We start from the raw sequence: 25584 nt of genomic DNA, 5'->3' as shown, positions 1-25584 counted from the left end.
ATGTAATGTGGAAACGAACTCATTTATCGATATTACTTAATTAAGTGAATGCTTATCACTCACTTTGTATATCTCCCTGAGTGTTGACATGTTTGTTACATAATGCCCCTGCATCTCGGCGTAATCGGAGTTGAGAATTTCTGCACGAGCCTACAAGTTGTAATTCTGACTTCAAGATGCATTCCAATGCACTTTTCCTAGTAGGAAGTTGTAAAATCCGACTTTCCGAGTTGAATGGAATGCAGCACTACTTTTCAAAACTTGATCCGGCATTGAATGCTCAAGCATCTTAATTTACACTTAGAAAACTCCTGATGTTGCTATAACAATGCAAAAAGCCTTACCAATTTGCTTGAAGTGAAAATCAGTCCTCCTTTCCTGTTTAAAAAATTAAGCATGCAAAACATCTCGTGTTTTTAAATTCATAAGGATCTCTTTCTCAACTGCAATACCAGCGGTGATGACAGCCGACTGTCAGCAAGATCTCGCGCTCTTCGCTTTCAAATTACATCACTTAAAGCGTGATTGCGTCACTCAAGGCCAGCTAGAAGACCTCGACCCAGACATATCCTAAAGATCACACCCACCAAGAACAAATAAATCAATCTGATTGGCTGATGAATCTGACAATCTGACTTTAGTTGCCCATTCATTTGCACTGTTGAGGGATTCTGAAGAAATTCTGAAGGCCTGACAGGGTGGAGCTCAAACTCATGCGCTGCTTCGGGCATGCGATTTGTGAAACATTTGTCACACTTTGCTTGTAAGCATCAAGGAATAAATTCTGACTGGATAAACTTTTCGTTTTTCTCTATTTGTTTGTAGATTAATTAAGAGTGGAAAGTGATTACAAATACAAAATATGTATTTATTTGGCATGTTAGGCCAGCAGAGAAGGCTTTGCTGGCCCGGAGAATTCGCCACTGCAGAAAAGTTATAATAATAATAAAAATCCTTTCAAGATGGCTGCTGCCATGTATGCATGTCTGATTACAGGTAAACAGAGTTCGTTGAAGTAATGCTAAATGAATGTCCATTTATTTGGTGCTCAGGTGGCCAGTCTGAAGCACAACATTTTTGTTTGTGAATGTGTATGTGTGAGTGTGTGTCCAACAGTGGCGTCTGCCTTGTGAGCTATTTATAGCGCCAACGTGCCGAAGCGTGTCTCTGCCTCGCTGGCCACATCACAAAGGTAAATAAAGATTTCAAAATCCAAGTATGTGTCTGTTTTTATTTAAAAGGTAAGGGTGTTTAATTGAAGGGGAAATATGGGGAACGGAGAGCAGCTCCGTGACAAAGGCCAAAAATACCTCTTACTTGTTTAACACCTTAAAACACTAGCTGTCAGCCTCTACTCTGCTGTTATTCGATGTCACTTTCATATCATGTATTTTTTTCTTTATTATCTTTTCTCTGTGACTCATCTGTGCAAATGTAGATCTGTCAGGCAGCACAAAGCAGCAAGGTTTGGCTTCTCTCTGTACTCAGCCTGCTTTCCTTCACTGGATTACTGATATGTGGCGGTACACAGTGTAGCTCCATGGCCAGCACTCAGCAGCTTAGAGCCCATTCTGCTAGGATGAGCTAACCCTCCGTGGTGCGGAGAAAGCATCTTTAAGAGAGAGCATAAAGCATTCTCCCCGTCACACTTCGCACGTCAAAGCGCTGTGATACGCTAATGCTGCAACTCAGCTGTCGACACACTGCCTTAAACGCATGGCTGACAGAGGATCTATCCACACATTTAGCCAGGCCCTGGGACGACTGAGCCACAAGATGTTTCAGGGGCTTTTTCTCCCTTAGGCCCAATTTGTATGGCACATTTACAGAGAGCCAGCTATATCCTCTACAAATGTCTTTTACTGTCTGTGAATTGCTAACTATGGTGGAAAAGAACCTGCTCTAATGGGAATTTGACTGTGGAGGAACAAGGATGTGGTCTGAAGTTCTGACATAAATGTCTGGTCACAAATGTAATTGAAGACCTTGAGTTTTATATTGCTATTAAGACACAATGCCTTTCCATCTTAATATGTAGATACAACTATAAGTAAGCAATTTGTAGGTTAGTTTCACCAAAAATGGTCAACATTATGACTCTGTGGCATTATAAATATTGTTTGACCATCCCTACCGCCCAACACAGCAACACTTAATCAACCAATGGCATGAGTTTGGGGCGGGACATCTATTTGTTTGACCAACAGCAGGGGGGGGAGGGTATTCTGGAATGCAGATTGCTGATTTAGGAGATGCTCATGTGGGCGATTTGATTCTGGCTTGCTTCATGTCCTAATCTCTTCCCCCCTCTCTCTTCCCTGAATGTCCTGGCCCTTTTCTACTGTTTTATCAATAAAAAGTATCAAGAGAAAAAAAAAACTGATGACATATGTCTCCTATGGCACAACAGGAAGCACACTGCAGTTCTGCCATTTAAAGATTGTCCTTTGGAGATCAACACATAATATCTAGGATACAATTCCTCAGCAAGCAGAAGCAGTTTAAATTATTTCTCCCTACTAACCTCTAGAGATGATCTGTTCTTTTTGTTATAAGAAAGCAGACATAAAAAACTGTCAGAATTTCAGAAAGCTCTGAATTCATCTTGGAGTCTCACAACATGAATATGACTCTGTAATCAGTAGTTCAGCCACTGGTTTCAAGTTTATCACTTCTTATCAACTCTGGGCAATCTTTCAGTCAGATTACTACATCAGTGAGTAACAGTAAAAAGAATCATCTAAAAGTGCTGGCTATTCTTCACAGTTGGCACAAAGCAGCTACAACACATGGAGTTAATTAACAGAGGTTCGGGAGGAGCATGTATATTTTAATCTGACAAATCACAGCCCACGAGCAGAAGTATATAAGCCGCTTCTTACCTGCTTCCTGTGACAACTCTCCTGACATCCCACCTCCACCCCATCTCCACATATTCTCTAGATTCATTATCTAAATAAGTAAAATCTGGGTGGGTAATCAGGACTCGAGTCGAATCTCGAGCTCCGAGCCCTCCAGTATACGGACAGCAAGCCAAATATGTTTACTGCTTCAACACAAGATTACATTAACATACAAACTACTGAAATTGTCATTGGTTCTCAGATTAGGAAGTGATGAAGATCAAGCTGGTGTAAAAAGTGACAACTGACTTGCAGAAAAAAAGCATTTTCTGAAAATAAGTCTCAGAGTTACCTTTTTGGGTGTGTCACATGGTACGTTGGTAGAAGCTTCTGGCAGAGCATATAACATACAGCAGAGTTGTCAGCAAGCCAGGCAAGTAACCTATATAATCACCATTTGATGTGTAAGCAAGAAATAGCCACTACTAAACTATCTTACATAACAGTCTCTTAAATCCCAAGAGACTGCACTGCATCTTTATTCTTGAAACAATCGTGTTTGCTTGGAATTTATTATTTATGTCCTCACCAAACATCGATCTTTATGACACACTGCTCATAAAAGTTGACTCTCACATAATAACCTGTGGCCTACAGTAACCTGTGTCATTTACTTCAAGTGTTTCAAACATTCCTATATCTGCAGCAACCCAACATACATTTAGTTATAACTGTCAATAGGCCTATTATTCCCAATAATAGGTCAATTTAAGTTTATGTAGAATATGTATTTTCCATATTAATGTATTTTGCTTTGCTGCACTTCAAATCTGAGGATGTCTATTGTTTAAGTATGTTATATATATATATATATATATATATATATATATATATATATATATATATATATATATATATATATATATATATATACACACACACACACACACACACACACACACACACACTACCGGTCAAAAGTTTTGAAACACTTATTCTTTATTATATATATATATATATATATATATATATATATATATATATATATATATATATATATTTATTTATTTATTTATTTTTTTTTTTTTTCACATTTTAGAATAATAGTAAAGTCATCAAAACTAAGAATAACATAAATGGAACTATGGGAATTATGTTGTGACTAAACAAAATCCAAAATAAATCAAAACTGTGTTATATTTTAGCATCTTCAAAGTAGTCACCCTTTGCCTAGAATTTGCAGAAATGTACTCTTGACATTTTCTCAACCAACTTCTTGAGGTATCACCCTGGGATGCTTTTTAAACAGTATTGAAGGAGTTCCCATCTATGTTGGGCACTTACTGGCTGCTTTTCTTTATTAATTTGGTCCAAGTCATCAATTGCAAAAAAAAAAAAAAAAAAAAAAAAAATTAATTACATTTTATTTTTTTAATAAAATAAATGTATATGGTGGTACACTTATATTTTTGTCTACAAAACTAATTTCAAACATTTAAACATACGCCTTCAGATCAAAAGATTTTTAAGATCATGAGAAAAATTTCAGTCAAGTGTTTCAAAACTTTTGACCGGTAGTGTATATATATATATATATATATATATATATATATATATATATATATATATATATATATATATATATGTATATATATGTATGTATGTATATTTGCACTCACCGACCACTTCATTAGGACCACTTACTTCTTCATGCGATTATCTAATCTGCCAATCGTGTGGCAGCAGTGAAATGCATAAAATCATGCAGATACAGGTCAGGAGCTTTAATTAATGTTCACATCAACCATTAGAATGGGGGAAAATGTGTTCTCAGTGATTTTGACCATGGCATGATTGTTGGTGCCAGATGAGCTGGTTTGAGTATTTCTCTAACTGCTGATCTCCTGGGATTTTCACGCACAACAGTTTCTAGAGTTTACTCAGAATGGTGCCAAAAACAAAAAAACATCCAGTGAGTGGCAGTTCTGCAGATGGAAACGCCTTGTTGATGAGAGAGGTCAACTAAGAATTGCCAGGCTGGTTCGAGCTGACAGAAAGGCTACTGTAACTCAGATAACCACTCTGTACAATTGTAGTGAGCAGAATAGCATCTCAGAATGCACAACACGTCGAACCTTGAGGCGGATGGGCTACAACAGCAGAAGGCCACGCTGGGCACTTTATAAGGACCATAGTGTTCCTAATAAAGTTCTCAGCTCCTAGTTGTTACGAATGTAACATTGGCACATTCTGCACTTGAAGTTTCATTGTATCCGACTCAGTTATGTAAAACATTTAATGAAGACAGAAAAGACTGCTGACCTATCAATGTTGTTTGAGGCAAAATTTCAAAGCTTTAGGCTCAACATTTTCTGACTAGATGAGCAAAAACCATGCGTTACAATTATCTCTGCTCTCCCCTACACAATATTGCCACATGTTGACTCCTTATGCACTAAGTTAGTAGATCTATGGGCAGACAGTAGCTCCTTAAATGTAATAAAAGTCAAACACCAGTGCCATTCTCTTGCAGGGCCAATATTTAAATTAAGGGTGAATTGCTCAAGTTATTATTTGTATGATTTAGGCATACATCCTTTAGCGTGCTGGTTGTTAAATAAATAACAAAGGCGTGTTTATTAGTCTCATTTGAGGAGAGACAGTGCTCAAGCGTTGACAGTGCGCCATGAGGTGGTTTGACCCCTGGGGCGCGGCGGCGCGCTTTCTCCCTGCGGTATGCTCAGAGAGTTAAATGGGACAGCAGCGCGCACTCGGTGCCTGCAGTCTGACCAACACCGCTCCGTTATGCTCTCTCCTGTCTGTTCGGAATCACTCTCGCTTTTTACGCATTCAGTATTTTGCTCCTTACATTACGCTGTGATTTCACCAAGACAATTGTTGTACTGTAAATAAATGCTTGTGCTATAGGCTAGTACAGATGCACGCTGTCCTGAAGTGCTGGCGGTGCTCAGTGCGCGCATCTTGGAGACAAATTCTTATGCTACGACGACCCCAAGATGTAGGATCTTGCATATACCCGAGTACGAGCTCTTTTCTAACACGCTTATGTCTGACTTAAACCAGTGTTTGCTTATTAATACAGACACACAACACTTAGGAGCATGCATACAACATAAATCATACATAACTAGTCAAGTTCAACTTGTCTGCATGACAACAAAACGCAATGCCCATCAAATCACACACTGAGCACAGAGCAAAACTGCGCGTAACTGTGATACGAATAATTGTATTGCCGTTAATATGGTAATATATCACTGTCTTATGACCCATATGAATCGAGGTGAAATTTGGCATATGTACACGCAGGATCATCCTGTTTCCAAAGTTTTTATTTGATTTAACAATCATTTATGAATTCATTAGCGATTCCTCAACTACAAACAACTTCCCACACACCTCACACATGATCACACATGTAGAAGAATGCGCGCTCTAATTTTAAGTCCGCTGAACTCAAATATGCGTTGTCATCATTATACCAGAAAACAAACGTGTGACCTATCCAAAAACATAAACTATACACATGATGCCATTCTGATAACGGGTCTTATGACAAAGTGTGTTTAAATCACATTGGTATGTTTGTTGTTCAAGTGATGCCAACTTCTACCACGCCCAGAGGGTATCACACAGTGGACACACATCTCAGAGCTCTTACCTTTGATGACAGTCCCACAGAAGGTGTAGAGCACGAAGAGCAAGTGCTGTTGGAGCATCATATTCTTGTGGAGGTGCTTGCGTCCGCGTTCTCCTTACACTGATGCTGATGCTGGCGTATCCAGGTGGATGGTGCGCTCTCAGTCGGGCTCGGATCGCATGGATGGACTCCGCAGGATATGGAGCAAAGCCGAATCTCCTGTTCCGATCCGGAGGATCTGTTGTATGCGGCGGTTACTGTACCCGGGCTGAGACGAGATGCTGCCCGCACTGACAGTACTGAGAAAGTGCCACTTCAGCCGCTGCCTGAGTCTCTGCCTTCCAGAGCGCCGCAGCAGACGCGAGTCCCGCCCACTTCGGATTGACACATGGAGACGCCTTAGCAATAGTAAAGACCCTTAAAATACACCCTCTCCTACGATGCAAATTTAAGTGCTGTCCTAAAAACTTTCTGGAGCACTGCTAGCGTATCAACTGGGATTTGTGGTCACACCTTAGTGCCTATTACATTGTTCGTTCAAATTACACATAACTTCTATACAATTTATTGAGCTATTACAGTAAAAACAATGTATAATCACAAGCAACTCTACAAAATAATTTCATTATAATTAGATGCAGTTCATTAGTATTAATGAGTAGCCTAATTACAATGTAATTGCATTGTAACATTAACACTAATAGGGGAAACCGGGGCTAGTCTTCACACAGGGAAGTTGTCACAAGGACTATATCTTAGATTTTGAGTCAAAATCCAATTGCGCAAATGCGTGTTTTCTCTAGAAGAGGTTTTGTATGTTGATTTCAAACACATACTTCAAAACCCTCTTAAATGGATAGTTCATCCAAAAATGAAAATTCTCTCATCATTTACTCATGTGTCATTTAGTCATGTGTATGACTTTCTTTCTTCTGCAGAACACAAATTTCAGCTCTGTAAGTCCATTATGTGAATCTTCAAAAATCACACAAAGGCAGAATAAATGAAATCCATAAGACTCCAGTGGTTAAATCCATTTCGTCAGAAGTGATATGATAGGTGTGGGTGAGAAACAGATCAACATTTAAGTCTTTTTTTTTTTCTATAAATCTCCACCTTTGACTAGTAGACAATATGTGTGATAACATAATTTTAGATAAAATCGCTTACTAACCTTTCCTGTGTAAAGTTACATACAATTTTAACAGAACAGTTAATGTAAGTGCTTTTATAAAAATATAAGCCTTTAAATCCTCCAAATATTTGGCACCATTTACTCCCATTGTAAGTGCCTCACTGTTTATATATATAGATTTTATATATACAGGTGCATCTCAATAAATTAGAATGTCGTGGAAAAGTTCATTTATTTCAGTAATTCAACTCAAATTGTGAAACTCGTGTATTAAATAAATTCAATGCACACAGACTGAAGTAGTTTAAGTCTTTGGTTCTTTTAATTGGGATGATTTTGGCTCACATTTAACAAAAACCCACCAATTCACTATCTCAAAAAATTAGAATATGGTGACATGCCAATCAGTTAATCAACTCAAAACACCTGCAAAGGTTTCCTGAGCCTTCAAAATGGTCTCTCAGTTTGGTTCACTAGGCTACACAATCATGGGAAAGACTGCTGATCTGACAGTTGTCCAGAAGACAATCATTGACACCCTTCACAAGGAGTGTAAGCCACAAACATTCATTGCCAAAGAAGCTGGCTGTTCACAGAGTGCTGTATCCAAGCATGTTAACAGAAAGTTGAGTGGAAGGAAAAAGTGTGGAAGAAAAAGATGCACAACCAACCGAGAGAACTGCAGCCTTATGAGGATTGTCAAGCAAAATCGATTCAAGAATTTGGGTGAACTTCACAAGGAATGGACTGAGAATGGGGTCAAGGCATCAAGAGCCACCACACACAGACGTGTCAAGGAATTTGGCTACAGTTGTCGTATTCCTCTTGTTAAGCCGCTCCTGAACCACAGACAACGTCAGAGGCGTCTTACCTGGGCTAAGGAGAAGAACTGGACTGTTGCCCAGTGGTCCAAAGTCCTCTTTTCAGATGAGAGCAAGTTTTGTATTTCATTTGGAAACCAAGGTCCTAGAGTCTGGAGGAAGGGTGGAGAAGCTCATAGCCCAAGTTGCTTGAAGTCCAGTGTTAAGTTTCCACAGTCTGTGATGATTTGGGGTGCAATGTCATCTGCTGGTGTTGGTCCATTGTGTTTTTTGAAAACCAAAGTCACTGCACCCGTTTACCAAGAAATTTTGGAGCACTTCATGCTTCCTTCTGCTGACCAGCTTTTTAAAGATGCTGATTTCATTTTCCAGCAGGATTTGGCACCTGCCCACACTGCCAAAAGCACCAAAAGTTGGTTAAATGACCATGGTGTTGGTGTGCTTGACTGGCCAGCAAACTCACCAGACCTGAACCCCATAGAGAATCTATGGGGTATTGTCAAGAGGAAAATGAGAAACAAGAGACCAAAAAATGCAGATGAGCTGAAGGCCACTGTCAAAGAAACCTGGGCTTCCATACCACCTCAGCAGTGCTACAAACTGATCACCTCCATTCCACGCTGAATTGAGGCAGTAATTAAAGCAAAAGGAGCCCCTACCAAGTATTGAGTACATATACAGTAAATGAACATACTTTCCAGAAGGCCAACAATTCACTAAAAATGTTTTTTTTATTGGTCTTATGATGTATTCTAATTTGTTGAGATAGTGAATTGGTGGGTTTTTGTTAAATGTGAGCCAAAATCATCACAATTAAAAGAACCAAAGATTTAAACTACTTCAGTCTGTGTGCATTGAATTTATTTAATACACGAGTTTCACAATTTGAGTTGAATTACTGAAATAAATGAACTTTTCCACGACATTCTAATTTATTGAGATGCACCTGTATATATATATATATACACACACACACACACACACACACACACACACACACACTACCGGTCAAAAGTTCTGAAACACTTGACTGAAATGTTTTCATGATCTTAAAAATCTTTTGATCTGAAGGCGTATCCTTAAATGTTTGAAATTAGTTTTGTAGACAAAAATATAATTGTGCTAACATATTAATTTATTTCATTATAAAACTAAAATGTAATAATAATAAAAAATAAAAAAAACATTTTTGAAATTGATGACTTGGACCAAATAATAAAGAAAAGCAGCCAATAAGTGCTCAACATAGATGGGAACTCCTTCAGTACTGTTTAAAAAGCATCCCAGGGTGATACCTCAAGAAGTTGGTTGAGAAAATGTCAAGAGTAAAAAAGAGTATCAAATTGCACACACATATTTAAAACTAGAGATCCCTCTCCACTACCCCTCCCCGAAAGCCTTCCAAAAAGGCCAAATATCTGCCCCATTTCCTATAAAATAACCCCAGATTTCCCAGCCTTCTATACATCCCTTCCTCAAAGGCCGCCACTCTCCCCATCTCCGAGCACCACTCATGAAATTAGGGCGCTCCAAACTCCAACCCCTTAAAATCAGATCTGGTGATCATGACGCTCGTTAGGACCCAACTCTTTATGTGACGATTCTCAACGTCGATGACCACCCCATCACCCAAAATACAGAGTCTGGGGCAAAGTGAAAGCCGAGTGCCCAATACATCACATATAAGACTCTGAACTTTTAACCAGAACTCCTGGATCTCAACACACCCATGAGTTATGTCTCCAACCTCTGATTGACATCGCCAGCAGGTGGGTGTGTCTTTAAGACCAAGCCTATACAATCTGGATGGGGCCCAATAAAATCAATGTAAAATCTTAAATTGCATAAGGTGAACCCTTGCATCTCTAGATGCAGACTTGACATTTTTTAGGATCCTAGCCCACACCCCCTCCTCCAATGTCAAGTTTAGATCTTTCTCCCATAATTTTTTAAGAGAATTCAAAGTCCCGTCCCCCAGACTCTGAATTAGCTGGGAGTAATACACTGATGCCTCATGACCCTTCCCAAAAGCAGCAATCACCACTCCCAGAGTATCTGCCGCACTGGGGGGAGGGGGGGGGGTGCCACTCCCAAAAACAGTGCAGAGTAGGTAATGCAGCTGTAAATACTTATAAAATTGAGATCTGGGAATGCAAAAAAGTTTAACCAAATTTTCAAAAGGTCTCAATACTCCACTCTCATATAGGTCACCAAGTGTATTAACCCCCCTCACAATCCAATCTGACCAACAAAAAGGGGACTTATTAATACATAGTTTAGGGTTCAGCCATATGCTCAAGGCTACGTTGAAATAAATATCAGTATTAAACACTCTGAACACTTTTGTCCATATCGAGTGCAAATGCAAAATAATGGGGTGCGATTTAACCTCTCCGGCTAGTTTAATCGAAAGGCTTTGCAGTGGCGAGATAGGGGCAAGAACTTCCTTTTCAATACAAAACCAGGGAGGGGCTCTCTCAGGTGGAAGTGACCAATGAGCCAAATGTCTAAGACCGAATGCATAATAATAAAACAAAATCTTGGGTAGGCCTTACCCACTTTTGTCAATCGGCCTATGTAACTTATTGAAATTTAACCTTGGACACTTACCATTCCAAATGAAGTACTTCGCTATGCTATCAAATTGCTTGAAATAAGAGAGGGGGACATGTACAGGGAGAGACTGTAACAGGTAGTTGAATTTTGGAATACAATTCATTTTAATAACATTAACCTTCCCAATCATCGATAATGTAATGAAGCCCACCTGTCCACATCATTCGAAAACCTTTTTATTAAGGGATCAAAATTAACTCTGACTAAATCAGACAAATTTGCTGGGAATAAAATTCCCAAATATTTAATTCCCTGTTTGGGCCACTGGAAGGCACTCGGCTGGAAGGCCGTTACTGGACAGTACGCTGTCAAAGCCAAATCTTCGGATTTAGACCAATTGACTTTGTATCCTGAGAACTAGGAAAAGGAGTTAATAATTCTGTGGAGGCAAGGAATAGATCTCGTAGGGTCGGAAATGAATAATAAAATATCATCTGCGTAAAGCAGAAGCTTACGTGCCACACCTCCCGCAATCACCCCGGAAAATCATCCTACTTTCTCATTTCGGCTGCTATTGGTTCCAGGGCAAGACAGAACAATAATGGGGAAAGAGGGCAACCCTGCCGGGTGCCCCTATCCAGAGTAAAATAATCTGAAATTAACCCGTTTGTTTGTACCGCTGCTACAGGGTGTCTATAAAGTAACTTAATCCAACCAATAAATGTACTCCCGAACCCATACATTTCCAAAATCTTAAAAAGATAATCCCATTCTACCATATCAAATGCCTTTTCGGCGTCAAGTGAGATTCGCTACTGACCACATGATATTGATGAGATGCCTAATATTATCAGAAGAGCTATGGCCTCGAATAAACCGCACCTGACCTATATGTAAAATTGATGTCATAACTTTACTTAATCGATTAGCCACAATTTTTGACAAAAGGTTTTACATCTAACTGGATCAGGGAAATTGGGCAGTAACTTTTACACTCACATGGATCTTTGTCCTTTTTAAGAATCAGACTGATCCGGGATTATGTCATGGTTGGAGGAAGCTTTCCATTCTTTAATGATTCCGTATAAACTTCTAACAAAAGTGGAGCCAGTTCTGTAGCATAAGATTTGAAAAACTCAGAGGAAAAGCCGTCAGGCCCCGGAGACTTGCCTGTAGGCAAGGCCTTAATTACCTCATCAAGCTCCTCCAAGATTATCCCAGAATCAAGAGAATTGTTTTGCTCAGTCGTCAGTTTAGGAAGATCTAATGGTTCCACAAAGTTCCTAATATCTTCATCAGTAGACGAAGACGTGGAACTATAGAGATCAAAGTACAATTCTTTAAAAGCATTATTAATATCAATGGCTGAGGTAAATATTTCACCACCCGCAGATTTCACAGAGGGAATGGTAGAAAAAGACTCTTTCTGCTTTATATATCTAGCCAAAAGTTTTCCTGCTTTGTCCCCCGACTCAAAGTATGACTGTCTTGCCCTGAACAACCAAAACTACACCTTCCGTGACAAAATAGTATTATATCTATATTTCAATCGGGTCAATTCTCTAAGGCCATCAGATGACATACGGCGCTTCAGCTCTGCCTCTGCACTTTTAATATTTCCTTCCAACTCCACAAGTTCTTGCGCCTTGGATTTTTTGGTGAATGAGGTATACTGTATGATCCGACCCCTAAGAACTGCCTTAAGTGCCTCCCAAGCCACGCCCACAGAGGATACTGAGGACCAGTTTGTCTCCATATAAACATTGATTTCAGTCTTTAACATTTGTTGGAAATCAGGATTTTGTAAAAGGGACACATTAAGGTGCCAACTATATGATTAATTTTTCTCTGTATATGGCAACACCTCTAAACTCACCAGGGCGTGATCTGAGACTAAGATATTTCCAATTGAGCAATCAAAAACAGATGAAATGAGGGATCTAATAGAAAAATCTATTCTAGAATAAATCTTATGGACTGATGAAAAAAATGTGTAGTCCCTACCAGATGGGTTCAAAAGTCTCCAAATATCAGTAAGACCAAGATTTTTACACATCCTGTGAAGCGTCAATGTTGCTCTAGGTGGTTTACACACATTTGCTTCATTGTGATCAAGGACTGAGTCCATCAAAATATTAAAGTCTCCTCCCAATATTATATCATAAGGGGTGCCAGCGGTTTGCAGCATCCCTTCAAGATCTATAAAAAAGCCCTGATCATCAGCGTTAGGTGCGTAAATATTAGCCAAAATCAACCTTTGCCCTTGAATTTCAGCTAAAACTATAATGACTCTCCCTAATTTATCTTTAGTCTGTTTGAGACATTTGAATTGTAAATGTTTCTTTACCAATATAATGACTCCCTTGCTCTTACTTGAGCCAGCACTAAAAAAAACATGTCCACCCCATATCTTCCCAAATTGTTCAGCTTCCTGTGGGGACAGATGTGTTTCTTGAAGAAACACTATATCATATTTCTTACATTTAAGAAAATTAATAACCTTCCTTCTTTTTATGGGGTGCCCCAACCCATTCACATTCCATGTGGAGAGAGATAGTACACTCGTATTAACATTTGACATTTTGATATAGTAGAAAAAATAAATTGTGTGTCAAAAACAAAATTATACAGACCACATTCCCCATTAGTGAAACAATCAAACCCCGAACTTCCCCCCAAACAAAACAAACAGAAAAAAGAAAAACGTGTGCATTAACCCCACGCACGAAAGTGCCAACCAGCAACAATCCCTCTAAACTCAAAAGGTCCATGAACGCCCACGAGCCCCCACGACAACTTTGCTATCGGATTGCTCAATTTTGCCTCACAAATTTGTGAGGCAAAAGTACATAACAGAAAATACTTTGTAAAATAAACCCCAGCCAAGAGGAAGAATGAACACAAAGAATGTGTAGATTCATTCACAGAACTGTCTCAAAGGTGTGATCTTCCACAAAACAAATTCCAGCTGATATAAAACCGTTCAGATTCCTCGGACAGACAAACGAATGTTCAGTGAGCCGGCTGTTATGAGTTCAGCGGATGACGTAATCATTCCAATGTCCTGTAAAAATACTCAACAAAACAAACTCCAGCCAGCAGGAGGAATAAGCATGAAGAATGAACATATTAATCTACAGCTGTTCCAAAGGAGTGTTATTCAATAGAACAAGCTCCAGCCGCTAGGCGGAACCAATACAAAAAGAAACAAAACTGGCATCCCGGTTCCCCGGATGGTCGATTCAATTCACTCGGAGGCCGCATAAAAGTATATACCATGACTTACACAATCCGTCAACTTTATAAAAGACATCCTTTGTGTGAGCATGTAGATATTTTGCTGTTATCCGTAGTGTCCACTCTCAAACTGGCCGGGAACTTCAATGCAAAGAGTTTCTTTAAGGAAAAGTGTTATTCACAAAACAAACTCCAGCCGCTCGGCGGAGCCAACGCAAAAAGAAAAAAGAAACCAAAATGATGCCCAGCTTCCTCAAAAGCCAGAGTAAGTACAGCGAGTTGACCCACTCACATGAGAAACACCCAATGGTTTACTCACCCATTGATTCAATAAAAGACATTGCCTGATTGGGACATGTAAATACTTTGTGACCATCCTTCGTTTCTATTCTCAGTTTGCCCAGAAACATCAGAGCAAAAGAGATCTTTCGCTGATGTAAGAGTTTCTTACATTCCTTGAACCGATAGCGTTTCTCTCTTGTCGAACTCGCAAAGTCCGGGAACAAGAAAATATTATGGTTCTTCCAAGAAAGCTTCTCTTTGCTCCTCGCCTGGCACAACACAAGATCTTTATCGGATGATCTCAGAAATCTGGCCAGGATTGATCGGGGCCTATCTCCCTCAGCAAATCTGTGAGCTGGGACCCTGTGAGCTCGCTCGATTTCCAGTTTATGGCCTGTTATGTCGAGCAGACTCGGGAAAAGCTTGTCTAGGAATTTCACCATATCTCTGCCCTCCTCATGCTTAGGAATTCCAACAATTCGAATATTATTCCTGCAGCTTCTATTCTCAAGATCTTCAAGCTTTTCAAGGAGATGTTCCAAATCAACTTTGGTCATGGGCGGATTAGCAGTTAATTCCCTCTCCGAAGACTCCAGACAATCGATTCGTCTCTCAACATCAGTCACTCTTGTAACTAACTCAGAGAATTTTATTTCCATCGCCGTAATCGATCGACGCATTACAGTGAGATCCTCCAAGTCAGCAAGAACCTTCGTCAACATCACCGACATGTTGGACAACTGACGCTGGCAAATCGAGTCCCTGGTCTGTAGGCCTGTCGGGGCTTTCATCCTGAACACGTAAGTATCTTTTAATGTCTCGAGGATTTTGACTTCTTTGCCATGTTTTGTCTCAAAGAGCAAATGTGTAACTGGGTGAATCAAATTTCACCAGATTATAACATGAAAATAATAAAAAATTTAGCAAAGTGCGCAGAGCTCGTCGCTCACACGTCTGCATCTTGCATGGCGTCACGTGACCCTCTTTTTTTTATTTATTTATAAATATATATATATATATAGAAACATTTCTAAAGACCTCAAGTTGAAAAGGAAATTCTGTTTATCAATTTGTTAGTATCTTTAATTGGGTCTCCAGGCATTCTATCAGCATTGAGACCTTGCCAGTCACACATTAGCAATGAGGGCAAAGTTTACACCTTATTCCTTATATTGCAAATGTCACTTTTTTTGGTGACTTGCATGCATGAATTTATAAGGTTGCATTAAATATCTAACCCAAACTGCTTTGAAGAAAAAAAAAAAATTATCAATGATCACAGCTTTCCTGCCATTTTCCTTTTAATGCAAGTCTGTTTGGATTGAATTTATTCCATTGATTAGATGTTTATTCCAATAGAAGTCCCCAAAAGAATGCTTTTTCATGATATCATACTGAAATTAATAAGATATTCTGTTATCTTTGTAAAGTCAGGATATTACAGAAAATAAGAGCTGGACAGTCTACCATTCGGCTGTTTAAGTTATCTTTCAGCAAATTCCAAGATTGGAGGTCTGAATTGTGTTGGTAACCATGACTTAAAAAACAGGGCTGAAACAGTGCCTGTACTCCGAGCTCACTTTCCAAACTCATCGAAAGGATTTTACACATGATTTCACATGCTATTCACCAAATGTCTTCCCATTTAACATGGACACCTGACTTGCCTGTCCAGAAATTGGCCTTGGTTAAAATTTTGGCTCTGCTGAATCAGTCATATGTGGCTGGGTGGCCCTTGTTCTACCAACAGCTTTCAACCGGTCCTGTACAGACCTCAAGAGGGTCAGTTGGCTAAAGTGCTTAGCAACTTAAATTTAAGCCATCAAAAGAAGGACGCAGGATTTATTTCACAAGAAAGACATAAGGTTGATAGCAAATGGTTAGATCCTTCATCATTTCTTGGGCCATAGAAAACTAATTTCACTCAAGGGCTTTGCAAAGTATTATAGTTAATAGACCATAACCTCTGGACTGCAGACAATCCATTTTAAGACAAAAGCAGATTTCTAGGAGACAAAGACATAGAGAAAGGTGGTAGACTTCATCTGCACTGTGACTGAACCACACTTTGTACACTTTTAAAAACAAATTCAGTGCTTTTTCTTGTGAAATATGCTCAGGCAAGCAAGGTCTTTTGTATTTGTGAAGAATGTGTAGTACATTTCTCTCCACACAGAGCAATAGCAAATAGAAAAACACTGCACTAGCAACTCTCATTTTGCTCCTTACTTTCAAAGTGGTAGTGGTAAAAGACGCTGGCTACCACCCCTGGAGTTTGCTAGTCGGTAGTTCGAATCTCAAGGTGTGCTGAGTGACTCCAGCCAGGTCTCCTAAGCAACCAAATTGGCCCGGTTGTTAGGGAGGGTAGAGTCACATGGGGTAACGTACTCGTGGTCGCTATAATGTGGTTCGTTCTCGGTGGGGCGCGTGGTGAGTTGAGCTTGGATGCCACGGTGGATGGTGTGAAGCCTCCACACGCGCTATGTCTCTGTGGCAACGCGCTCAACAAGCCACATGATAAGATGCGCGGGTTGACGTCTCAGACGTGGAGGCAACTGGGATTCGTCCTCCACCACCCGGATTGAGGCGAGTCACTACGCGACCACGAGGACTTAAAAGCACATTGGGAATTGGGCATTCCAAATTGGGAGGAAAAAAAAAATACACTATGTAACTTTTTTTGTTAAAAAATAACAAAATGTTATTAATGAGAGAGTGCAACAAAAATCCATCTTCCTCAGCATGTCTTTACCCAAATGCACTTTCCAAGAGCTGTCGGGACGGATTTTGCAGGAAATTGCATAAATACGTAATTTGCCTGTGCGTGTTCACGTCATATCCGTACATAGAGAAAATAAACTCCGGCTAATTAAAAACGTAATTCCATTACATGTATTCTGTTACTCCTCAACCCTGGTTAGGTGTAGGTTAAATTTAAGGTTCAGCCCATACATTTTACTCATTAAAAACCTCTATCTAATATTCACCTTAAAAACCTTTTCTGATTACGACACATGAAGCATGTAATTTTGGTTTGCAAAAATGTTGCCACGGTCACGTAATTATCATGAGACCAACACTTTTATAGGCCACTGATTTGACTGGAGTTCATCTCATGTGAAGATCATGTCATTTTAAACCGATTTTTCATTAGTATTAATCAAGTAGTATTCATTTTTTAGAGGTAAAACTTTCTTAATGAGGAAAAATTATCAAGTGCATCTGTAAGACTGATTTTCATTAATGCAACCTAAAGCAATCAGGTTAATTCCATCATGACACTGTAAAAAATAGTAACCTAAAAACGTTAAGGTAAAAAATGCAGGTTACCACTTTTTACAGTGTAAATAATATTTTTGGTGAGAATAAAACCAGTTATTTAGATGTTACCACATGAAGCACATACTGTATTTTAGGTTACCTGACAAATTGTTCACATGGTGTCTATTAGTGCAGTGCTCACTCATAAATAAATCTCTAATAGAGATTAGATTAGCTTCACTTTATTGAGCAGTGGCTATGGCGGTATCTTATGCTAAGTTTCATGTTGCGTTCAGAAGACACACGTCAGCATTCTGCAGATCTCATTACATTGCAAATCCATAAATAATCAATCAAAATGGTAGCCTAGAGAGAAACAGTTCTCCTGGCTCACAGATGAACTAATTGAATCCATGAAACGTTCTAGCAAATATGCCCACAGTGCACATGTCATTGTAATGCTGAGAGTCAAGCAACTGCAAATATTTTTTTTTGAAAAAACATATTTTTCTTATATGAAGTTTATGTATTCTGCTGGAGAGGTGGGAGAGTGCGTTTAAAGATCTTTGACTGTTGCACTGGAACCTCTGTCACTACAACACATGTTTGCCTGATCCCAATCTCGTGGTGAAATTAATTTAACCCTTTGTAGTGAAGTTAACATCAAGTTCAACAAAACTGATTCTATCTACTTATTAGCCACTGTTTTTGCATGCTTTGCTGCAAGAGAAATGCAGACAGTGAACCAATCTCAAACAAATTCTTAAGGGTCTAAAAACATCTTGAGCAGTCCCCAAAAAGGTTTCTCTAGGGTCTTAGAAGGCAGCTTACTGTGTAGGCAGTAGGCAACTGGGCAGCAAACTATGTTTTAGAAAAGTCCCTTAGCATATAGTGGTTTTGTTTTGTCTGCAGTGCCCTTAATAGATTTGTTTTGGCTGGTGCAAACACTGATACAGTGTTTGAACCCTGATCAAAGTGCATGTTCATGATATTTGTTTAATATACCTCATGCATATTTAAAAGAAAGCAAGGAATAAACAACAAATAAATAATTAAAAATATAATTTAAGAATAAAAATGGTTCTTCTTATTGCTACAGAGATACAGTAGTTGTGATGGAAATGTTGATTAGAGACAGATATATCAGACTGGTTGTTCTGACAGACGTCTAGCAGCTGAATAGAGGTAGATAGTGGATGGTTTTAAATGAGGCGTTCATTCATATTAGCTTTGAGATTAATTCATTTATTAATTAATTCGATGAGTCGATCAGGCTTGCTGTTGTGACATTGCAGCATTTGCCTGACTGATCCTCAGAACGGATTACAATAGTCGCTTTCACACATTCAGCCTTTTCCAGAAAATTAACTGCAATTTTCTGTTTAGAGGTCATGTGTGAACACGCCCCGTTTTGAACAAACATGTTTGATATTTTAGAGCCGACTATAGAGGAAATCTCATAGTGCATGGCGCTCCACAACTCAAATCTGAAGTCATAAAGTGAGCAGCCAATGGAAATCGACAACACAAGGCCATGAAACTTGCCCGCGAAGAAATAAAGATGGCGAACAAGCGCTCAAAGTGGAACTTAACTTTTAGCGCTACTCACCACCAACTCAAAACATTGTTTGTCTTTCCACTCAACACTGCACCCTAATGCATTTGACCTGCTTCTTTCATGATTTGGAACAAAGTAGTAGCTACAACAATGGCAGCGCTCCCATACATCCAAGATTATTTACATCTGTCATATGTCTGAGCATGTGTTTCCACATGAGTTTGTGATCAGATCAGATCGACTTGACAGCCGAAGTGATCCACAATCGTTTAGTTTGTGTTTCCCAGTTTTTGTCTGTAGCCATTTACATAATTTATATTTGGTAAGTGTGGGATACCTAGTATTTTTAGATTCTGTAGTGTTAAAATACTTTCTTCTATCCCAGCTTTCTATGCAGAGACCATATGAGCAAGCCATTCATATGTTAATTTTCTAGAAATCTGTGAACACTCTGTCTCTGTGGTGCTATGAATATTCCTGTGTTTGTTTAGAGAGATCTGCTTAGTGCCACCCAACAACGTTACGAAACCAATGGCGTGAGTTGGTGGCAGGACTATCTGACTTTTTGAACAACAGCAGACGAGGGCCGTATTCGGAAAGCTGTTTTAAAAACAATGTTTATTTTTACAATTGCGTTCGGTGGCACTACTGTCACAGAAATGACAAACTTCATTTCATTCAGGATTAAGGAATTTATCAACTGATAAAATAACTACGTCTCAGAGTTTAATGGCATTAGGTGCTGATGTGTGAAAGGTAAAAACAGAAAAAAGATGGAAATATGTTGTATGAATGAACAGCAGATGTGGTACATTTACCAGTAAAGGCAGTCCAACCATTTTACTGCAATTTAACAGGTTTCATGTGTGAAAGTGGCTAATGACCCTAAAATCGGAAATGTTTTATCAATAAGAACCTAATGCATGCATTGGTCATATACTTGTAAGTTTATACATTTAAAAAAAAATTTTTTTTAAATGAGCGTCTCTTTTTTAAGTTAATTAGGTCTTTCCTACTATGCAGTTCTTGTTCACATCATACAGTATATGTATCATAAAATAATAAAATTACACCTTTTTCACAAACTTTTTACAAACTCACATAAAAGATGGAAATCATTTCCATCCATTTTCATTTATCTCTAATGAGCCAAATTTACATAAAAAGGAGGGTTGTCTCTGCAAAAATGTACTTAACAAGTTTTATTATCATATAATCTAGGAACTGTGCCTGAAAGTGAATGTTTATCATGAACTTTGTGCATCTCACTGATTGCTGACAGCAACCAGAACCAAACCCAACAAATCTCCAGGTTTCAGGCCGTTCGGGTCAGTTTTTCAAGTATGACTTCGGGTTCGGGTTTGTAATTATTGAAAAATTAATTGGCCTGCCTAACTTGTTTCAAGCACATGCTCTCACTTACAGACATGCACTACTGTCTGCGCAGTTTTTCAATTATTTTCCTATGTTAACGCGTGCTGGACAGACGACCCTGATCGTTGCATCATGTCTCGCTGTTTCTTCAGCGTCTCGTGCTGGACCACTGCACCATGTTAGGGTAAAATTAACTTACATTTTTAAAAATGCATCTTGAGGCAACTGCATTATGTTTCTTTTCTTGTGCTTCGTCTAGCTTGTTTTTAGTACAGGTGTCACAAAGGTTCGACATTCTGATGGACTTATGTGACTGTTATGCTGTTTTATAGGTCACTGTTATGCTTGTTAAAACTTTTACTGTTATTATACTGTTACGGATATTTCCTATGATGCTTACATAAATTACAGCCTATTGCAACAATACTTGCTTGGAGAAGAAATTATAAAGACAGTGAGTGATTTTGGGTTCGGGTCGGGTTCGGGTTTAAAATCTGGTCAGGTAGGGTCAGGTCACATGGTCTCAGGTAAGGGTCAGGTTCAGGCTTCATTTTAAGGCCATGCAGATCTCTAGTGCTGACATGTTGGTGTGACATCAAGCATCTTATTGAGGATTTCTGCACAAGTTTCCAAGTTGGAAGTCTTACTTCAAGTGCTGTTCCATTGCATTTTCCCACTTTCCAAGTTGAATGGAACACAGCATAAGATGCAGGTTTTTTTACTTTATGAATAGGACATTTTACAAACCACTGGGCGTTGTGTTTCAAACTCTAAAGCATTCTAACTGCAAAATAATTTGAAGTTTGTATTTGTCAAGTGGTCTACAGTCCTGTATCCTGAAAAGGAAAAGAGTCTTCAGTATTTAAAAAAATCTTCTCGAGAATCAGACTTTTTAAATCAAAAAAATCAAAAGCTGCTGTTCGAAGAGAAAGAGGAAGACATTCATACAAGTGTACACGTAATCTCAGCAGTTCTTCTGTGGTGAAAACCCGTACCATCCTGACAAATGTAACCAGGCGAGCTGAACGGGGTGCATTATGAAGTAGTGTGTTTGTCAGACAGGGCTGGCTAGTGCTCAGACAAACCCCACGGGTCCTGACAATTGACAACACTGCATTTTACCAGTCTGTGACAGCTACATTTCCTTCTGTGCTTTTATCAGATCTTTTAAATTAAAAAGTCTGAAAGATGTTCCAAATACTTTCACAAGAGAATATTTGATCAATTAAATTACCATTAAAGGAATAGTTCACCCAAAAATGAAAATTCTCACATTATTAACTTACCCTGATTTCATCCCAGATGTGTATGACTGTCTTTCAGCAGAACACAAATGAAATTTTTTTAGAAGATAGAGCGATAGAGTACACAAGTGCCAGCACTTTGATGGTCCAAAAGTCATATTTAGTTAGCATAAAAGTAACCCACACAACTCCAGTCGATCAATGAATATCTTCTGAAGCAAATTGATATGTTTGTGTAAAAAATAAATCAATAATTAAAACTTTATAAACTTTTAAAAAGTGACTGGAGTCCTGTGGATTACTTTATTGCTGCCTAAATGTGACTTTTGGACTGTCAAAGTGCATCATCAGTATCATGTATGGAATAGACCATTGGATTATTGAAGATTTGGAGTAACAGTCTGGTCAATTATATATCTATACAGTATAATACATTTGTATATACTTTCAATTCATTACATCACCATTTCTCTGTCTTGCTTAAAACAGCCCAAGCCATCGTTAGCAGCTTAGAAAGAATGTGGTGAAATCATATGTAACTTTAATGCAGTCAACAAACTTGGAACTACTTCAAGGCTGTGCAGTTATAGAACATAAATCAGCACTCATTAAACAATGCCATCATATAATTAAGCAATACGTTGTGAATATAGGCACATCTAATGAAAGTTAGGCATTACATGCAAAGGTTAAAAGTTGACATCTATGGGTGTTGAGCAGTGATAGCTGTTCCTATACTGTGTTGTTTAGCATAACTGAAATCCAGTACGATCTGTTTTATAATGTTATTACTAGGGCTGTCAATCGATGAAAATTTTTTATCAAATTAATTGCATGGTATGCTGATTGCAATTAATTGCATACATAAATATTTGCTGATAAAGCCCCTCAAATAGCAATAATTCAATATATAATGATTAAATAATTATATTTTATTATTGATAATTATTCAATATAACTATTTATATTATAAAAAAATAATACAGACAATTAAAATGCATTATATTATTTTGGCACACAAGTTAAGCATTAAAAAAAAAATGCAAAAAGTTTCTTTAGAATGCAATATACTGTTTATTTCCATATTATTGAACATAAGCCTGTCATTGGCCTATAGTTCACAGCAATCTATTTTGCAACTGAATTCGTCTAAGATTTATTCTAAGGATTTGTCTAAGGACGTGTCAATGTACACCTGCGTCAGACGGATGCTTCTGGAGCGTCTCGGTTGTGTCAAGTCATAAACATACCGTTTTTAGGTCGCTGTGTTAGTTAAACGAAGTTTGAAACTTAGAAAAACAAGTCTTGAGATCCCTGCCTTCGGATTTGCACTCCATCAAGCTGTGTTTGTATGCAAGAACGTGTTCTCACCTTGTGTTGTCTGCTCTCGGTAAGTGTGGTTCGTTCTCTGTTTGTATAAGCTGTGCATGGCACAAGTTTCACTTACTGCCCCCTGAAGAAAACAGGTGGTACTCCAAGCTTGAATTGCTCAGATGCAAGGAATATTCCTTATTACGGTTCGGGAACATGACTAATTGCTTAAAACTTTTTAACGCGTTTAAAAAAAAAAAAAAAAAAAATAATATATATATATATATATATATATATATATATATATAATTAATCACACTGAATTAACACGTTCATTCAGCCCTAGTTATTACATTTTGTTCTATTTTCCAGGCCATTTGTTTTCTGAATCAATCGGTGTCAATTAGTTTATTATTTAGGCCTAGTATCATTTGTTTATAAATTAATGAAGAGTTTTGAAGTCAGTTTACATTTCAAGTTAAAGAAGTTGTATCTTTCATTATCAGAAGCACTTGCAAAAGTTTAAAAGACTTTAAATATATGCTTTGTTTCTGCTTTATCCACAGTATTGATAGAGTCATCGAAATGGGATAAAAAATAAATAAATAATAATAATAAATAAATTCTCTGCCTGTCCAAACTTTATTAAACTTTTTCTTCATGCTCATCACCAATTTTCATTCAAACCTCCCATTACACGTGTTTACTCTAAAGTGTTTCCATACTGAATATTCAGTAAAAGACTGAAACAATACAGCTATATTAAAATCAGAGAGAAATTATGTTAACAATGAGAGCAAAACAACAAACAAACAAACAAACAAAAACAGGTAAATGAGGGGAGCCTCAACTTTCAAGTGTTTACTGTGCATACTTTCTCTTTCAAAAAACCCGCAGACACATACACCCAAATGCATGATAGAGCAGTTGGCCCAACTTGAACCCAGTAGACTTTCACAGAATTCAAAACAGAGCCTCCACTAATAGCCTGTCTGTCTGTGTTTTAATCTCCACACCTGCGTTATCCAGGACGGAATCTTCCAGAATGCCCGACAGTCGGTCTGTCATCCCCACTGAGTCTGGGATGTGGGATGTGTGAGGAGTTACTGCCACCGTAGATACGTTGTGTTGATTGCTTTGTGTTTGCCGGTGTATGTTAACGATGGCCTGTGGCAGCTGGCATTCTCACAGCCCACTGCATGGAAAATGGACCGATTTTCGGATTTAATTATCCACAATGGACTTTTCCTCTTCTACCTCTTTCTCATTCTTTGTGTTACTATCCTGTAAGCTGCCACAAAAAAACAAAAACAAAAAAACATTTAATTATGAAACAGGACAAGATAATGACAAGACCATGATCTTCCACCCATTCCTTGGCTCAGTCTGTGTGCTCATGTTCATTTTTATCCACTGACAATAGATGATTCATTAGCATAGCTGAATACAGTATGTGTATTTGGACCAATGACAACTTGGAGCACTGCTGCAGCTGTTGTTGTTGCTTGCTATCATTGGTTTTTGCATTTCAAAAACTTTCAGTGATCTCTTTGCTCTTCATTTAAATAAAAATGTGCTCGACGTCCTCCGCAATATTCCTGGAGCTTGTAATTGTCACATTTGCATTTCCCTTTGTCAATATTTTGTTGTCATGCTATTACACTGTAAGTTACATATTATGATCAGATGCTGAGTGTCATAAACTTATTTCAATTTCATTGCTATATGAATATATCAAATTAATTTTGTTGTTTGTTTTGCACTGCTACTTTGTTTCGTACAGTTTATTAAGTTGTCTTCTCAAGTTGTCAGTTCCTTCTTTACATTAATATTACAAGGACAAAAAATAAATAAGGCACATCTAGGCACACAGTAAACATTTTGATGTGAAACGATAAGCCGAGAATAAGCCATGTACACTACAGCATCTAATATGTATAAGTAATATAAAATGTAGGTAACACTTTGTTTTGATGGTCCCCCTACAGATATTCAACTGACTATTAGTGACTTATCAACTGACTTGCTATAGCTAGTAAACAGTGTTTCAACAAACATTCACTTTCAGTAGCCTGTATATAGATCTTTATTAATGACCTACTTACATTTCTTTGCTTACCTGCTCATTTTCTTATTTCACTTTTAGTTACCCAAAGGTTTTCTAGAAATGCTCTACTGACTGTTTGTTGCATATGAATTTCCTATCAGTACAGAGTCACTTTACTTTAAGGTAGTATCAACTGTTCATCAGTAGTTACCTAGGGACCATCAAAATAAAGTGAACATCTAAGGAACATGGTT

General features: G+C 38.3%; 1 protein-coding gene across 3 annotated transcripts in view; it reads right to left on the bottom strand.

Moving 5' to 3' along the window:
- Nucleotides 1-6788, bottom strand: part of LOC127421897 (cell adhesion molecule 2-like) — a 339569-nt gene extending 332781 nt beyond the window's left edge. For all 3 annotated transcript variants that reach the window (XM_051665104.1, XM_051665106.1, XM_051665105.1), the window contains exon 1: nt 6526-6788. In XM_051665104.1, the coding sequence (XP_051521064.1) occupies nt 6526-6586 (61 nt within the window). In that variant the 5' untranslated portion in view covers nt 6587-6788. The remainder of the gene's footprint in view (nt 1-6525) is intronic.
- Nucleotides 6789-25584: the final 18796 nt, after the last annotated feature.

The sequence above is a fragment of the Myxocyprinus asiaticus genome, chromosome 31, assembly GCF_019703515.2.
Source record: "Myxocyprinus asiaticus isolate MX2 ecotype Aquarium Trade chromosome 31, UBuf_Myxa_2, whole genome shotgun sequence".
In the NCBI taxonomy this organism is placed as follows: domain Eukaryota; kingdom Metazoa; phylum Chordata; class Actinopteri; order Cypriniformes; family Catostomidae; genus Myxocyprinus; species Myxocyprinus asiaticus.
This window is presented reverse-complemented; position numbering and strand designations above follow the sequence as displayed.